Below are 19,276 nucleotides of genomic sequence, written 5' to 3' on the forward strand. Positions count from 1 at the left end.
ATACAACAATATTGATTCCCAGCTCTCCCAGCTGGTCTCAAGTTACGACCTAACAAGCCAGTCGTCGTAGGTTCGAGTCTCGGCTCGGGAGAGACTATTAGTGTCAATAGGATTGTATCGAAGAGACTGTCTTAGTAAAGATATGTGAAATCTGGTGATACAATTTTATTGAAACCGCGGGACATCCCAAAGGCACGCGGGACGTCTGGTCACTTTAAATTAAGGTGGTAGTGTGTAGAAGCAACCACGTGGTCGACTACGAATTTTCAGCGCAACGAGACTCGGGAATTGTTTATGCATTATCTATGAAAACACTATTTTATGTTTTCATCATCGTAACAAACATGATGATATGTTTTCACAAGTGATGCATTAACTACTACCGAGTGGTAAGCATTTGAAATTCGAAGTCGACCACGTGGTGGCTTGAAGTCGGCCATTTATGGCTTCGACACACTTCCACCTTAAACGTCCCCGATACTTTGCGGTGAGCATAACTACAACAAATTAGGCACAACTTGTGCGAAGAGTCCCAACCGTGAAATTAAAAGTAAGTGAAATCAAGACGCTAGAATTTTTCGGAAACAATTATCATCACTAGTAGATGCAATCTATCTAATCATCTGATACGTTTCTTTATTTTTACCTTAAAATGAGACAGCTTGTATTTTCATACAATATGTTATATGCGAATGCGCACTCACTATAAACCTTCAAATGATACAACCTCTAAAAAAAATCGTATAGCTAAAATGTTAAAATTGAAAATATTGATTATTAGTTATGAACATACATAAAATGAATACAAAAATGTTATTCGCGTTACGACAAAAATTTAAAAATGTACTCCAATTCAAATTCAGCATTTTCTTCCAGATCTGTACAATACACTGCATTCATGATTTTGTTAATACCAAAACGAGCTCTCAATGATTGCGGTCTAATAATCCTAGCAACACTCTGAAAAGAAATTGATACAAAACAGGTGTATTAATACAAGTGATCATCAGAGGTTAAATAACAAAAACAAAATGTGAAGTTGCACTTAGTCCAGTAACATAGCATTTTCCACAAAGCTTATTTCAAAACGCACACACCCAAAAACTAAAACTTTAATTCCACAATGGAAGTGTCTGCGGCGTTTAATGAATGTTAGTTCCAAACTTTTTCGTATAAACCACCATTTTTATCGTTGACGGAAGTGTCTTGTTAAAACTTGCGTTTCCAAGAATAAACCAAAAGATCATAGTAACGAATTCGCATAGGCGGAGAGTTATCCCATCTTTTTCGTACTCGTATCATATATTTTCACTCCTATTATATACAAAGTTAATGAAACATCTTGCAAACAAACCCGTGGGAAGTGTAAAAAAAGTGAGGTTATTTTCCGTGTGCAATGATTTATTTCGAAGTTGGTCACGCAAAGTGCTTCAATTGTGCTCAAAATCGCAGGGATGCATCTATGTTGAAAATAATCAAACCCGTATTGTTTCGTTGGGTTGTTAAGGGGACCAGCTCCGAAAAAGGGTGATCATAAAAAACGGCTATATCCGATGTATTTTATTTAATAAAATTCATAACTTTTGAACCAGTGAATCGATTTTCGATCTTTTTGGTTCATATTAAAGGTAATTACGTCTAAATACGTCTATTATAAGAAAAAATACCAAATTAAAAACATCTAAATTACGTCTATTATAAGAAAAAATACCAAAAAATGTATCTGGGTGCTTTTATATGCATAATGAATAAAATTATTGAAATTTTCGTCTTGTTTTTAAATTGAATTCACTCAAATTTAAAAATAACATATTTCTAAAAGTTCCTCCATTTATAGAGTCAAGTATGCCCTTCAAAATGAGACCAAGAGACAATGACATACAAATGAAAAACGCATATTTTTTGATGAAAAATATTAATAACTTTGAGTAAAATTGAGATATTTACGATGTCCGCATTGCAAATTGTTTCTCTTAAAAAGCTCTAAAAGTCGTTCAAAGACAGTTTTGAAATTTGAAATAAAAAATTAGAGCGTAAAATATGTTTTTTCAATATAAATCGGTTGTTTTCAAAGATAGAGAAAAACTTTTCTCTACAAAGTTACTTAAAATTAATGGAGCTATAACATTGTAGAACAAATTTTTCTTCTATCTACAAAGATGAAAAAGTTAGATACCTGATTGCATCGAAAATGTTGGTCACTCTAATTTTTGATAATTTTTCAATGAGCGCTTTATCATATGTAACAACTTTGTAGAAGAAAGTTTTTCTGTAAAATGTTGCTATAGAGCTCTAGACCCAAATTTCCCCCTAAATTTGGTTTCTGGACCATTGTGCAATGCTACACGTCACAAATCGCAAAATTCAATTAGGACTGACAAAATCGCGTTGTAAGAGAGCGGTTGTAGTACTGTTTCATGTTATTGGTTGCGAAGAAAACGACCTTCCATTGCCATCTAGGTGCCCATTAATCTTAAGCTCTATCCTTGTCGCTGGTTTTCATGAATTTCGTAGGTTGCAAATCGAAATGTTTCATGATAGTCATAGAATGTTGCTGTTTTTTATTATTTTCGCGACATTTCGCGGGTTTTTGTGAATTTCGCGGTCGAAATGCGAAGATTTCGCGGAATTCGCGGCTTCCGCGAAATCGTGATTTACCACTGTCCCTACTCATCACTTTGTGGCGCTTGCATCAATGATAAACCAAGCACTGATACCGATAAAATATCGATACGGCAATATGTATGCAGTGTAACTGGGGCACCACAAGACATATGTCGTTAGTGTATGAAAGTATTTTGATTCAAATTTTTACACACGATTTTCAATTTTTTTATATGAACATGAATGTCTGTTTTTTGTGGTTTAACTAAAATACTGTTTTAGCGAATGTGAATACTTTTTCCCGCCGCTAAAATTAATTACTTGCTGGGATATTCATTACATCAAACGAAAAGTAAAAATCATGTATATACTGCTTAGATGGATCAAGGTAGGGGAACTGCTCCATTATTCATCTCAACAGCTAGTTGCACCTATATTCATCTTATTTCTCTCATTTGTCCAATTTATCGTCAAATTTCTACAAATGTTTGAAAGTAAATCTATTTGCTTCTCGATTTTGTCAAGTGGTTGAAAGTTGTACGTTGAAAATATGGTAAAATTTGACGATAAATTGATCCAAAAGGCGTGATGAGATGAATATAGGTACTGAGATGAATATAGGAGCGGTTACCCTAGCTGTTTTAATCCTATAAAACATTCTAAGCACGGGAAATCTTTTCCTTACCGGGCAAATTGGTCCACAAAAATCTCTAAATCTCCAGCATATAGTATCAGATCCATCGTTATTTTTATTTGTGATTTCCAAAGCGACGCATTTCCCGCTAATCATTTCCATTATCATTGACTGAAAAAAAAATCAATAGATTACAATATATTAATATTGCCTATATTACATATAGGGTAGAACGGGTGAGGTGGTCAACGAGGATAACTTCAAATATACGCATAAAATATCGTGTTATATGGATGCTATGCAGCAGATAATCAAAGAAACTAAACGACAAAATGAAGTAAAGTGTTAATTAAAATATATGAATACAGGTTAGTACCAAAGTGGTCATTAGGGTGGTGCAACAAAATAAATTTTAGCTCCCATGCACTTTTCGTGTTCCTTATGGGTCCTACAACAACTGTGTTAATTTTTAGCTCGATCGGTGGAACTTTATTTTTGCGCCCGATTTTTAAAGTTTCCATACAATTTTATATGGCAAAATTCACTTTATCAAAACTTGTTCTCTAGAGATGTCCAGTTGGCTCCTAAAAATATATCGATACATGATGTTTGTAGGAAATTTTCTCGGGGAAAACTCTTCTGAAGACCGTAAGGCTTGTAGAAAAAGTTATTCACCCCAAACTGATTGAGTGTCTGACAAACGGCTCACCATTGAGTTTTTCCAGCAACACTGCTACAACATGCTGGTATTGCAAACTCATGGAGGATGAGAAAGAATTTCGCGTGGAATTAAGCTTGAAAGTAGGATTTTTGCTCATAGTATCTTCGGAGAAGCCTCCAAGATAAATTCTACGCGATGTCATTTCTTATCACATGGCTGAGTTTGCAACTGCAGCATGCTGCAGCAGTATTGCTAGAAAAATTCAATGGTGAGCCGTTCGTCAGATATTCAATCAGTTTGTGGTTAATAACTTCTTCTACAAGCATCGTAGCGCTTTACGGTTTTCAGAAGAGTTTTTCCCAGAAAAATTTCCTACAAATATGTATCGATATATTTTCAAGAGCCAACTGGAAATATCTAGAGAATAAATTTTAAAAATGTGGATTTTCTCATATAGAATCGTATGGAAACTTTGAAAATCGGGCGCAAATATATAGTTCCACCGATCGACCTGAAAAGCTACACAGTTGTTGTAGTACCCATAAGGAACACGAAAAGTGCATGGGAGCGAAAAAATAACACCATCGCTTTTTTCCCATATAACCGTGACCCAGTCTAGTGGTCATCAATTCAACTCGGTGTTCAAGCTGAAACTTTTGTCTAAACGATAGTTTACGTAAGTTACACTAGCACCACCTGCTGCCGTGTTCGCGCTGCGTCCTGTACTCCTACACTGAAAAAAAAAAACACGCTCATACCAAATGCCCTTTATACATGAATACCAATAAACCTACCGAATCATTTTAACAGGTCGACCCATATTGATTTTAATTGGAATCCACGGTATTTTTATGTGTTTTGACATTTGACGAGTTTTAGCATTGAAATCTGAGTGTAAAAAAAAATTGATTTTGGTATGCATGACATAGCGAACCGAAGTGTAAACACTTGATTTTGTGCTGTGAAGTAAAACGCAAGTGTATTTCACTTAGATATGAAATGTTTCATCTATTAGCACAGAAGTACACTCCCCCAACAATTATAGATCTCCCACAAATACGGATCACTTTTGTGTCTCATGTCATTTAACTTAGTCAAACTAACGGTTCGAAGGCATGTAACATTTTTGCAGTAAAACATGCCATAGTTGCTAGCTTTAAACACAGACAACATCGTTCTTATTCCTTGATTGATGTGTTTTTTATAGACGTGATATATTGCCTTCCAGAATCTATCAAAATATTTGTCGTTTTTCTCAATCAGCGTAAGTAGCATGCTTTTCATTCATAAGGTTCATATGTCATATAATCGCTAATTCTCGTGCAAAAAATAACTCATACACAAAGCTCAAGGTAAGTTCTTCGCGATTCATCAAAATGTTGATGGTTGATAACGATTTTCCTATTAAAACTAGTTATTTTCTAAGTGTTTCATAATAGGGACCGAGACAAGATATTTCTTTATAAATATGGAATACTCCGATTCAAATGGAATTTTCACCAATTAAAACACCCTCTCAACTTCTATTGAGCTCTAAACGGAAGCTAAACAGTGCTGAGCCTTTGAAAAATATTATTTCCAAGGCACGAGGGACAGGAAAGCTACGTAAAGCGGGAAACTGTTATGATGTAGGGGTAAACAGGGTAAGACCGCCTAGCGGGGTAAGACCGCCCACCGTAGTTTCACTATCAAGTTATATAATATGTTTTGATAGTGCGCGCACGGTCACAGAAATAATCAAAAACAACCTTTCAGCTGGCAACCAGTCAATGCGCTATTGTTTGGCGGTAACGGGACTTAAGGTTTTTCTGTCTAAAAATCTATTGTTCGTATATTTTGTTCGTGAATATACGTTTAATCGCTTGCCTGAGTCTGTCTTCTTTCGGAAATATCGAAAGCCGTGAGTGATCTTGTAATTTGACTATTTTTTCGGTGAAATATGAAAATGTTCCATTGGGGGTAAAGCCGCCCACTATACATGGGGTAAAACCGCCACGTGTACTGTAACGACCAAGCCCCTCGTTGCGGCGGCGCCGTCAACGAACGTCGACGGGATGCTGATTGAATCGGCTCGATCAGTCGACGGAAAGAAGAAACGTCAAAAACGAATACCCAATAGTCATTGTTCGCTGTTCGTGAAAAGTGAAGGCACATTATATTTCCCTTATCTGCAAAATTACACGTTAAATAATTATCGAATTGCAAATCAAATTATATATACCGCTAAAACTTAAACCATCTATAAGACATTGCAAGTAAGCATAAATTTATCGTTAGTACTTTATAAAATGCAAACTTAAAACTAATGTGAAAATTGTAGGTTATAGTCGAACAAAATAACGCGGTTAACGATAAGACTTCTACCGTTTCTCAAAGGTTTTTACACTAAATTTGTAAGTACAATTAGTATTAGCTATAAACGTAAAAATAAAATATTTTCTTGAATTTAGCTTGAAGCTAACGCTACGATAAAAGAGTGTTTGCTCTCGGAACTGTGTACATAGCCTCCCACCCCCACATGTACAACTGTTTGTTGTTTTACTTCAAGACGCAAACGCCTCGACACTACAAAGGGAATGTTTACAGAATCGATGTTAATGTTAAAGACATCGATGTTAATCGACCATTTTCGATTTGGTTGAAGCTTTTCTAGTAATCTTTTTTTAACAAGACTAATTTTTGAAAAAAGTAAACTTATGTAAAATGGTATTAATGAACAAGAATAATTTTAGAGCCAGGACGGTTTGTTTGATCGGTGAGACGTCTCCGGCAGAGTTGAAAATAGTAGTTTTTTACTTCCGAAAAAAGTACACATTGTAAAAAAATTTTAAGAAAAGATATAAAACTAGGATTAAAAACATTTTTTTGAATTTCAAAAAATAACATGTTTCTGCCTGCAAAATCTACAAAAGGTAAGCTAAAATTTGATTGTTGTTGGATCATGGAGTAATAGAAATATTAATAGCTCAAATTTTGTAAAGAAAAATTTTTTGGGCGGTTTGTTTGATGTATAAGGTCGTCGGTAATTTTGTTTTTCAAAAAAAAAAACATAAAAAAAATTGAAAATATGAATAAAAAAATCAATAATTATTATTATTACTCTATTCATAAGTCTTCAAAAAAATCATACAGACAGGTTTAATGAGTTTTTATTTTTTGCTTAAAGACTCTATTTATTTTGAAAACCACAAAAAGTTACCTAAACATTGATTTGAGCTTGGATAATCAAAAAAACAAAATAAGTTGAAACCTAAAAAAAAATTTTTTTTTGATTTTTCACAGTGTATATTTTATTCAAAAAGAAAAAAAAATACTTGTTCTCTAGAGATGTCCAGTTGGCTCCTAAAAATATATCGATACATGATGTTTGCAGGAAATTTTCTCGGGGAAAACTCTTCTGAAGACCGTAAGGCTTGTAGAAAAAGTTATTCACCCCAAACTGATTGAGTGTCTGACAAACGGCTCACCATTGAGTTTTTCCAGCAACACTGAAGAAAAGATATAAAACTAGGATTAAAAATATTTTTTTGAATTTCAAAAAATAACATGTTTCTGCCTGCAAAATCTACAAAAGGTAAGCTAAAATTTGATTGTTGTTGAATCATGGAGTAATAGAAATATTAATAGCTCAAATTTTGTAAAGAAAAATTTTTTGGGCGGTTTGTTTGATGTATAAGGTCGTCGGTAATTTTGTTTTTAAAAAATTATTAGGGGAAAGTGATCTAATGCGGACCTGTTCTGATTAAGAAAAACTAAAATAATTTGACATGAGATTAATTTTATTTATTCAGATTCATGTCTTATTTTGGTTGCTGGTTGTTTCGGTGGCCTACCAACAGGCGTCTTAATCTTGCGTGGGCGGCCAACGGGCCTCTTGGCAGTGCCTTTACTTTGAGCAGGTCGGCCAACGGGCCTCTTAGCAATGGTTGGATACTTTGGTGGTCGGCCAACGGGCCTCTTAGCAATGGCTAGTGACTTTGGAGGTCGGCCAACAGGCCTTTTTAGTATAACGACTGGAGGCTTGCGGGGTCGGCCAACGGGCCTCTTATCCGCTGCAGCCTGTGATTTGCGGGGTCTTCCAGGTGGTCTCTTTATCACCACCATCGTTGGTCTTGGTGGTGCACTAACGAGGCGATGAAACTGCACAGTTGCTTTACGTGGTCGGCCTACTCGCCGTTGAGTGGGTCGGGCTACTCCCTTCGCTTGTATGTTTTGTTCCTTTGAAGAGAATGAATCATTTAGTGTCAAACAGAGCTTCGTGAGAAATAAAAACATACCATCAGAGCGATTTCAGTGGGGTCCGTCAGTATAGCAGCTCGTCCAGGTTTTCGTCCTCGTCTGCCTGTAGCACGCGGTGGTGCCCGCGGGATTGGTCTGATTCTGCAAAGAGTGTCCAGCAGTGATCCTGGTATTATTTCGTCAACCAAGGAAGGTCCTGTCACTGATGATGGAGCATAATCCAATGCAGTGAATACATCCGGGTTGAAGGGCCAAATACCTGATGCCCGGAACCCGGCCTTGATGTTTCGCTCCGTGGCACTCCGTTCGAGAGCGCTGTCGATGATAGCCGGAAGGTCAAAAATAGACATCGGCTTTCCGGGATGCCTGTATGTCCATTCGTCGCACAGCACATTCATTGCGTGCTTGAACGGCGAAAACACACTCACGTCCAAGGGTTGTAAGCGGTGAGAGCAATGGGGTGGTATTGTAAGTAGGTGAATGCCATTATCCCTGCAAAACTCGATTGCAGGTAGACTTCTGTGTGAACCGTGGTTGTCCACAATCAACAAAAGCGGGTTTTCTTTGGACACTCGCGTAAATGCTTTAAAGTGTCGGAGAACATCCAGATAGATATCTGCATTCATCCACCCTGTATTGCTCACCGCTCCAGCGCATCCCGTTGGACCACCATCCAGAAAGTGTGGATGGAAACGTTTTCGAGGAAAAACGAAAAATGGTGGCATTTTATTGCCAGTGGCGGAAACCGCAAGTACCATCGTAACCAACGGGCCCCGATCGGCCGAAGTTACTCGACCAACACGTTTGACTCCACGGCGACTAGCAACTCGTTGAGGTTTCTGAACTGTTGTCACTCCAGTCTCGTCCAGATTCCAGATGGAATTTGGTTCGAACGTTATATTCTCGGCTACTGTGCGTAGAAGATCGAAAAACTTGCCCACATTTGTGGGATTAAAAGCAGAGACTCTGGCTATGCTGGTCGCCTCGGGTGAACGCATCGACAGGTTCGGCCTTCGGCGCAGAAAGTTCCGAAACCAAACAGGGCCTGCCTTTGCGTTCGCGATCCAATTGTCGGGAACCGGAATCCCCAGCTGGTTCGCGAATTGTGGTGCAAGCACACGAATGTCTCTGGATGTTAGACCGAAGAACTTGTCCGGGCATAGCAAGCAATACTTTTCGAATGCCCGTTCTGGTTCCTCGGGGAACAACGGTGGTCTTCCGCGCTTACAAATTGCACATCCTCCATCGATATCGTAGGATGTAGCGGGTCCGCTTGCACCATCAGGCCAGCGTTTAACCGCTTGTGGCGAAGCAAGGTGGTACGGGGTATACCATACTGTGGCATGTGCATCACACATGGCATCGAATCCTGTTCAATCACAGCAGAACGCATAAGTTGCGTCATGCTGATTCCAAGTCAAAACCCTCGTCAGTCATCAACCCATCGTTGCTGCCTTGCATAAACACTTTCCCATGAAAGTGTCATTTTACAGAGTCATTGTTTTATGGCTGTTCCCAAGCCATTCCATTCCCAAGCTACATGCAGCGACGATGCGCTGACCAGGCGGTCTCTCTCTCAATACTTAGCTCTCTCCCGCCTTCTGCATCGATCACCGATTGGCTGATCGATACATAATGACTTCAAGTATCTCCAGTAAATAGGAGGTTAGGTTAAGCCAATTACTGAAATAAAGATTCATTCCTAAGTTGATACTCAACACGTAAGGTGTTTAAAATCAGTCACGATGACATGCCGACATCATGCCTACATGGCGCCCAGTGACATTAAAACCAAGCACAGCCTTCTCCAAAAAATGCATTAAGTGAAGCACAATTAACAATATTTGTGTAATAAGTAATAAGTGCAAATAAGAAGAAGCTGAATTTCTGAGCTAATCGTAAACTGCAGCAGTGAACAAACGACGTGATAATCGGTGTGAAGTGACTAATTCCCCTCACGAAAAACAAGTTTAAATAATGACCAGCGTTAATTGTCAACATGGGGAACGAAAAGTCAAAAGAATCACAGATTTCCGGGGACCCCCAGGTCCAAGTTTTAAATAGACTGGAAATTCACGCAGAGCAGCATAGAGAGCACGAATTCAAACTCACGATTATACTCGTGATCGTCTCTGTGCAATTGCTTATAACAGTGTACAAACTTTACAAAGAACACACCCGTGCGCAGGCTTTGAAAGCTGCGAAAACTATTTCGGATCTGACCACAATTTAAAAAACTGACAAAGTGACAGTGTACACAAGTGTGTGTCTACAAAAACGATTTAGGGAACAGTGCGAAATAAACTGAAAGTGCGCAAAACGGGATGACAGTAAACCCGTCGGAAAATAACACTACAACATACCAATTCGAGAAATTAAGCTGATTATTGTACGAATGCAACAGAAGCGAGATGATTTACGTACGAGTGCAGCAGAAGCGACATAATTTTTTTACGAGTGCAACGGAAGCAGTGGAGCTGAACCACAAGAAGCATCTATAATCCGCAGGAAGATGAGACCAAAGCAACAAATCCGGAAGCAAGCAACATAAATATCGAGTGAGTTTATCCATCTATTATTTTTACATTAAAGTTAACAAGTCTCAATGAAAGATACATACAATAAATTAAAACAAGTATATGAAGACCTAAAATCAAAAGAGAATGTAAGGTCATCACAAAGAATATTGACAAAAAATTCAAACATAGCAAAGGATCTTATTTGGAAAATTGCCAATCTAAGAGAAACTACAGATAATCCAGACAATGAAATAATATATCAAAAAGCACTTAGAGTATATCAAGTTATTAAGCAAATAGTAGATCAAAAAAGCAAATTACATTTAGTTTCATTTAAAGCAGCAGTAACAGCTATTATTTTTACAAAAAGATTAAATGCCAACATGACGTCAGTTTTAGATACTATTAAGACTGCTTCCACGCTCATACCCGAGTTCGACGGAAGCAGTGACAAGTTAGACAGAGTGATTGCCGCAATCAAGGCATTGGAGACTATCGTCACAAATGCAAACAAGGCAGCCGCCATCCAAGTAATTTTATCTAAATTATCGGGAAAAGCTCGATCAGCTGTGGGCGACAACCCACAGGAAATTAAAGAAATAATTGATGGCCTGAAAGCGAAATGTTCGACTACCCTCCAACCTGAGGTAATTTTGGCCAAATTATCAAATGAAAGACAAACTTCAGAATTAGCCAAATTTACGGAGCAAATCGAGAAATTAACTCTCCAACTCGAAAATGCTTATGTTGCAGAAAAAGTTCCACTTGACACTGCATCGAGGCTGGCTGTTAGAGCCGGTACGAATGCATTGGCAAGCGGACTTAAAAATAAAGAAACACAACTGATCATAAAAGCCGGTAAATTTGATACCCTGGCAGAGGCAATAGGCAAAGCAACGGAAAATGAAAAAAATCCTACAACCAACACTATCTTGTATTGCAAAGGCCCCAATTACAATCACGCCAGAGGTGGTCACCGTGGACGCAACAACCGAGGCAATGCACCTCGCGGAGGCAATACGTACCACGGACGCAGTCATGGAAATCAAAATGGGTACAATCCATCTCGAGGTAGAGGTGGATATGGGTATCGTAACGGATCTGGAAACAGAGGTGGTAATAATTTTCGAGGAGGAAATTATCACCCGCATAATCGCGTTTATTATGCCCAGCCGGAAAACATGCCGGCCCCCCAACCTATGAACGTTGGGGGCATAACGAGCATGGCAGCCAGTCCAGCTCAGCTACCTCAACAGTCCAACCAGCTAGTTCCTCTACAGAACTCGCAGGTCGCACTGGCCAATATTGCGAGACGCTAAAATGTTACAATATTAGCACATCCTGCACGAACTTTATAAATATCCAGATAACTGCTTCTAATCGAGTGTGCACTTTACTAGTGGACACAGGAGCAGATATTTCTATACTAAAAGCAAATATTGTTAATCCTAGTGAATTAGTAAACGTAAAAGAGAATTGTTCACTTTCAGGCATTACACAGCAAAAGTTACAAACCCTAGGAACAATTACTACAGATATAATTTGTCCTAATAATACTTCGATACAACATAAATTTCAACTAATTAACGAGGATTTTCCAATCCCCACCGACGGAATCTTGGGAAGAGATTTCCTGACAAAATTTCATTGTAGTATCAATTATGATTCATGGATACTTACAATTTTCAATGCAGGTACAGAAATAGAGTTTACAATACAAGACAGTCTAGGTGGTTATTTTATGATACCACCTAGGTGTGAGGTTTTAAGAATTATCGACTCCAGAAAACCTGAAGGAAGTTATTTCATGGAATCAAAACAAATTTTACCAGGTGTTTTTAGTGCAAAATCAATAGTTAACACTAGAAACCATTTAGTAAAAATTATAAACACTACATCTGAAATGGTAAAAATAAGCAAATCATTTGATAGGACATACGAAACTTTAGAAAACTATGATATTTTTACTTTCGATAAAATTGATTTACAAAACAGACAAGAACGTCTAATAATGGAACTGAAAACGGATAGTGTTCCAAATGAAGCTAAAAAGAGCTTAACTAACTTGTGTTCTAAATTTAGCGATATTTTTGCACTTCAACATGACAGTTTGACATGCAATAATTTTTATAAACAGGAAATAATATTAAATGACAAAACACCAGTATATACCAAAAATTATCGTATTCCAGAAGTTCATCGCGAAGAGATAGATGAACAAGTGAATAAATTACTAAAAGAAAATATTATTCGACCATCAATATCGCCCTACAACTCTCCTATCTTGCTTGTGCCTAAATAGTAGGAGGGTGGTATCCAAGACACGACCGCATAGTTGACGTAGGACTACAATAATTTTATATTTTTATTTTAAAGCTATGTTTGATTTGAGCTCGTTTTACTTTTGTAGTTTGCTTGATTTATTTTAACCAATTTAAACTCAACATCTTCCAAAAGGGAGGTATTTTGGTTCGGGTGGTAATATCAAGTATCTAGGTCGTCAGCCCGAATTCATCAAGCGTCACCTTAAACGACTTGGAACTAAAACTAGCTCATTGTTGGCCATTTCTACTGTTAAGGTCGTCTTTGACCACTCAAAAAAGTCATGAAAAAAGAACCGTTCATTTTTGGCATGGTTCGATTTTGGCAACAGAAAATATTCTGGCGTGTTGCCAAAATCGAACGGGGTCTGTATTTTGATTATTTCTTTGTACCACTCTACCTTAGAAGAAAAAATATTCTCTTCAACATTCACAATGGTCGAGGAACCAAATTTAGGGGAAATTTTGGGTCTAGAGCTATATAGCAATGTTTTAGAGAAATCTTTTTTTTTACAAAGTTACTTAAAATTATTGGAGCTATAAAATTGTAGAACAAGGTTTTCTATCTACAAAAATAAAAAGGAAGATACTTGATAGCATTGAAAATTTTGGTCACCCCAATTTTTGATACTTTTTCAATAAGCGCTTTATCATATGTAACAATTTTGTTGAAAGAAGTTTTTCTCTAAAATATTGCTATAGAGCTCTAGACCCAAATTTCCCCCTAAATTTGGTTTCCAGACTATTGATGAATACCTTTCATTCTAATACAGCGAGTTTTCTCTAATACGCGAAAAGGCAACCTTCTATAAAATGTTTAATTGAGTACGATTTAGTAGAAATTAAACTTCTTCCTTCTATATCTATTTGTCTTGTTAAAGTTGGCTCACTCACCGATCACAAAGCGGCAAAGATGTCACATCAATTTTTTCTTGCAGTTACAAGCTCGTGGAAAAAATATAGATAATGAATGACAGTTTTAGTAGAAAATGTATATTCACAGAAAATTTGAAATTGACATAGAATTTTATGAACATGTTAACATTCAATTCAGGTCAATTTAAACATTTTATCAGTATACAGAATCAATCAGAAAAAATTTGATTAGTTTCAAGATACCAAAGAACAACGAAGATATCATATTTGAAGGTTATATGTCTGTTATTTTCGAAAATAAACTGGGCAAGAATGATGCACAACATTAGCCACGGCAATTAATGTTTGCATAACGTTGTTCAATTACAAGTAAGGTTATGGAAAGTAATATTCTCTTGTAAATGCAAATTCAAAAAAAAAATTTAATTGAAAAACACAAATACTAATGTCGGAACTCTAATATCAAGATGAAATGAATTTGGTTTTCCTCTATACCGCCACCGCAGGATGCAACTAATATTGTCATATTGGACTAAATTCATTTAGCTAGTAAAATATAATCATCAGTACAGCTCGTCTAACTAACTATTCAAAGATATGTACGGAGCATTTTTGTTTTCTATTGTCTTTCAAATACCATATTCAGTTATTTAAATAAATCTGAAAAAAGCAGAATGTAGAGTTCAAAAATAAACAACGCATTTTGTTGTCCCCGGCGGCGCAGCGTATTCTGCGGTACCCGAAAAATCAAATTGAATTCTGATATTTGCTGCTATACGAAACAAGAAGAAGAAGAAGACAATTCCAACGGCAATTCGATTGTGTTCCACGCTCCACCGTGCGTCAACAGCGGCAATGTAGTTTTCACTTGGCTTGGCTGCACACAAATGAATATCGAGTTTTTCTGCACTGATAGACGACGAATGACCAGCGCTCTATTCATACAATGCTCGGTGCAGTACTGTTGCCTTTGCCAGCATGTTTTCCTTCAAGACATCAGTTTTATTAACATTAACATATTTATTAACAGCAGAACGTCATACTGTCTAATAGTGGAGGTGGTTACGAACTTTCCGAGAAAGCTTCACCTTCAAGACATCAAAATAGTCTAGGCTCATGGAAACTAACATTAGTTGACCTATTGGGACGGGGAGATTCTGTCAAAATTTTTTTTGGCACTGCTATACAGGATATCACAGCATGCAGTTGGTGTCTATTCATGAAGTCTGTGCTAGGCGTGCTCGCATATAATTGGTACATTGTTGTTGAAAATTTGACCTTGAAACTTTTATTCAATTTTCACTGTTTAACAATGAAGTGATAATGAAAATTGAAGAATCACAAAATTGTCCATCATTTTATCAATCCAACGACATATTGATTATAGTGATCCATCATGTGGTTACATCAGTATAACCGTTTGAAATCTTTCATTCCGGCGTTACATCTTAGTTGGTTTTAGTTTTTGCGGAATGTATCTCGATATAGTGCGGTTAGACGTAGTCCTACGTCAAAAGTCAAGCGATGGAAAGGCTAAAAATTGGAGACTTGTAGTCGATTTTAGGCGATTAAACAAAAATATCGTTGCCGACAAATTTCCGCTCCCCAGGATCGATGATATTCTCGATCAACTGGAAAGAGCCAAATATTTCACGACCCTGGACTTAATGTCTGGTTTTCACCAGATAGAACTTAATGATTCGTCAAAAAATTACACAGCTTTCTCCACTACAAAAGGGCATTTTGAATTTAATAGACTCCCATTTGGACTTAATATTTCGCCAAACAGCTTCCAAAGGATGATGACCATAGCCTTGAGCGGTCTTCCTCCGGAATGCGCTTTCCTTTATATTGACGATATAATTATCGTGGGATGTTCAATCAAACATCACCTTTCAAACCTTGAAAAAGTTTTTGTAAAACTTCGAGAATTTAACCTTAAATTGAACCCTTCGAAATGCATGTTTTTCAGAAGTGATGTTACCTACCTGGGACATCACATATCCTGTGAAGGAATTCAACCTGACAAATCGAAATTTTCCGCAATACTGAATTACCCTGAACCCCGCAACGTTGATGATGTAAAAAGGTTTACCGCTTTCTGTAATTATTATAGAAGGTTCATTCCTTATTTCTCCGAAATAACAGCCCCTTTAAACGCGCTACTGCGAAAAGGAGTAAAATTTGAATGGGACGAAAAATGTAAAAAAGCATTTGACCATTTAAAGCAAAAATTATTATCCCCTACAATTTTGAAATTTCCAAATTTTAAAGAAAAGTTTATTCTAAGCACTGATGCATCTAAAATTGCATGCGGTGCTGTCTTGTCACAACTGCATGGTGACATAGAGTTGCCTGTCGCTTATGCAAGCAAAAAGTTTACAAAGGGTGAAAGTAATAAATCCACTATTAAACAAGAGTTGACTGCTATACATTGGGCAATCAACTACTTTAGACCCTATTTGTATGGTAGACGTTTTACGGTTAAAACAGACCACCGTCCACTCGTCTACCTATTTTCAATGAAAAATCCAAGTTCAAAATTAACCCGGATGAGAGTTGACCTAGAAGAGTTTACGTTTGATGTCGAACACATAAGCGGAAAAAAGAACGTTGGCGCCGACGCTTTATCCCGCGTAGTAATCGACTCCGAAGAACTTAAAAATTTAACCATACTGCCAATCCAAACAAGATCTATGACCAGGCAGCAAATAAATCAGAACGATAATGACATAGAAACCAATTCATCTGCTGACGAGACTGATCACCTCAAAGCGTATGAATCGGTCAATAACCTAGATGCGTTTAACATACCAAAGGTTATTTTCGATATAGACGACAACAATCTAAACGTACGAATTTTATCAAAAACTCTGAAAAGAATTCTTGCACAAGAGCAATTATTTTACAAGAGAGGAAATTTTAATATACAAAAATGTCTGCAGACATTAGATGCAATGGCCGCCACATTAAAAATAAAAATGCTAGCTGTGAAAATAGATGATATATTATTTTCAATGATTTCTCGAGAAACTTTTAAGGAAGCATGCAATAAACTACTGAAAAACATTACGATTATAATTTATACACCAGCCCAAGTTATAAACGATGAAGACACTATAAAGAAAATTATCTCAGAAAACCACGACACCCCTACGGGAGGTCACGTTGGTATTAGCAGATTAATGAAGCGATTAAGATCAAAATACTATTGGCGTAATATGAAAGGCACAATAGCAAATCACATCAAACAATGTGAGAAATGTAGCCTGAATAAACACAAAATGAAAACAAACGAAACATACTTAGAAACAACAACACCAGCCAAATGCTTTGATCTCATATCAATAGACACAATTGGACCGTTAACCAAATCAAAGAATGGAAATAGGTACGCGCTAACAATTCAGTGCGATTTATCAAAATATATTATCATAGCTCCAATACCTGACAAACAGGCTAATACATTAGCAAAAGCTTTAGTAGAAAATTGTATTCTCATATACGGATGCCCAAATACAATTAAATCAGATCTGGGTACCGAGTATAAGAATGAAGTTTTTGAAAACATTTGCAAATTATTAGAAATCCAACAAAAATTCTCAACTGCCTACCACCCAGAAACGATAGGAGGTCTTGAAAGAAACCATAGATGCCTAAACGAATATCTCCGAAGTTTTATCAATGAAGAGCATGACAATTGGGATGCATGGCTTAAATACTACACATTTTGTTATAATAGTACACCTCATACCGACCATTCATTTAGCCCTTTCGAATTAGTTTTTGGAAAACTTGCAAACATGCCGAGCCAATTTTCAAATATAACAAGAGTTGATCCAATATATAATCACGAATCATATTTTTACGAACTGAAATTTAGGATGCAACAAGCAGCTAGTAAAGCAAAAACTCTGCTAGAAAAAGCTAAAACAACTAGAATACAAAATCAGCAATTAGTTTCAAATCCAATTGATGTAGCGATAGGAGACCAGGTTTGGTTGAAAAAGGAGAAAAGACGGAAACTGGATCCAGTTTACTCTGGACCATTCAATGTTATTGAAATAAATCATCCCAACATTAAAATAAAAAATATTGTCAACCAAGATGAACAAATAGTTTATAAAAATAGAGTAATTTCAAAATAATTCAAAATAATTATAACAAATTAACGTTGAATATAGATATTAAGCATACATTTCAGAAACTTTTTTGTGAGAGGTATTTGAAGTCGACAACAACAATAGCAACAAAAATGATCTCATACAATTCAATCATTTTTTCCCTAAAGGAGGATGGTGTGGCATGTGCATCACACATGGCATCGAATCCTGTTCAATCACAGCAGAACGCATAAGTTGCGTCATGCTGATTCCAAGTCAAAACCCTCGTCAGTCATCAACCCATCGTTGCTGCCTTGCATAAACACTTTCCCATGAAAGTGTCATTTTACAGAGTCATTGTTTTATGGCTGTTCCCAAGCCATTCCATTCCCAAGCTACATGCAGCGACGATGCGCTGACCAGGCGGTCTCTCTCTCAATACTTAGCTCTCTCCCGCCTTCTGCATCGATCACCGATTGGCTGATCGATACATAATGACTTCAAGTATCTCCAGTAAATAGGAGGTTAGGTTAAGCCAATTACTGAAATAAAGATTCATTCCTAAGTTGATACTCAACACGTAAGGTGTTTAAAATCAGTCACGATGACATGCCGACATCATGCCTACAATACTCTCCAGCAGCTGCCCGTAACGACTTGCCAAACTTAATGGCAATAATCGCCAACTTGATCGCCTGCTCCCGTTCACCACGTTTCACTGCCGCGTTACTCATATCGAACAGTTTGTATATCCAATCGAATCAAAAGCAAAAGCAAAAAAGGTAATCGTATCACAAGTATAAAAATTGTACTGAAACGGTTCTTGCCATGAGCTCGCATTTATACTCAGCCGATCTATCCAGCAGCTGAACAATGTCTTTTGTTGTTTATCAGTAACGAAAGGTGTCTTTTATTCTCTATTACTGACGAAAGATGTCTTTTGTTTTCTATTACTGACGAAAGATGTCTTTTGTTTTCTATTACTGACGAAAGATGTCTTTTGTTTTCTATTACTGACGAAAGATGTCTTTTGTTCTCGATTGCTATCGATTGCTATCGATTGCTACACGCGATGATGACGATCGATCATGCCAAGCACTGTATACGGGATGATACACTACGTGCCGGCTACGTGACATAATCATTCACCGCACCCGAGACATACACCACAGTCCGGGTGTTTGGATTCTCAGCTACACGCAATGATGACGATCGATCATGCCAAGCACTGTATACGGGATGATACACTACGTGCCGGCTACGTGACATAATCATTCACCGCACCCGAGACATACACCACAGTCCGGGTGTTTGGATTC

At 37.2% G+C, this 19,276-nt stretch overlaps 2 protein-coding genes across 2 annotated transcripts in view; both read right to left on the bottom strand.

Moving 5' to 3' along the window:
- Positions 1 to 615: 615 nt before the first annotated feature.
- Positions 616 to 19,276, bottom strand: part of LOC129731400 (nucleoside diphosphate kinase 7) — a 200,140-nt gene continuing 181,479 nt past the window's right edge. The window contains exons 3-6 of the mRNA XM_055691379.1: positions 4,694 to 4,787; positions 4,596 to 4,632; positions 3,290 to 3,409; positions 616 to 960 (exon numbers count right to left, since the gene is read on the bottom strand). Coding sequence (XP_055547354.1) covers positions 823 to 960; positions 3,290 to 3,409; positions 4,596 to 4,632; positions 4,694 to 4,787 — 389 coding nt within the window. The 3' untranslated portion in view covers positions 616 to 822. The remainder of the gene's footprint in view (positions 961 to 3,289; positions 3,410 to 4,595; positions 4,633 to 4,693; positions 4,788 to 19,276) is intronic.
- Positions 7,616 to 8,700, bottom strand: LOC129731399 (uncharacterized). The gene is made up of 2 exons (XM_055691378.1): positions 8,177 to 8,700; positions 7,616 to 8,117 (listed from the first exon to the last, which is right to left on the bottom strand). The coding sequence occupies exons 1-2, from the start codon at positions 8,534 to 8,536 to the stop codon at positions 7,683 to 7,685; spliced, it is 795 nt and encodes a 264-aa protein (XP_055547353.1). The 5' UTR covers positions 8,537 to 8,700; the 3' UTR covers positions 7,616 to 7,682.

The sequence above is a fragment of the Wyeomyia smithii genome, chromosome 3 (genome assembly GCF_029784165.1).
Source record: "Wyeomyia smithii strain HCP4-BCI-WySm-NY-G18 chromosome 3, ASM2978416v1, whole genome shotgun sequence".
Lineage (NCBI taxonomy): Eukaryota > Metazoa > Arthropoda > Insecta > Diptera > Culicidae > Wyeomyia > Wyeomyia smithii.

Bases quoted from the DNA above. Each gene is read 5' to 3' on its own strand.
- LOC129731399 (XM_055691378.1), bottom strand. From the start codon at position 8,536: ATGAATGTGCTGTGCGACGAATGGACATACAGGCATCCCGGAAAGCCG. The intron at 8,118-8,176 runs GTATGTTTTTAT...TTCTCTTCAAAG, and splicing joins CCACTGAAATCGCTCTGATG to GAACAAAACATACAAGCGAA.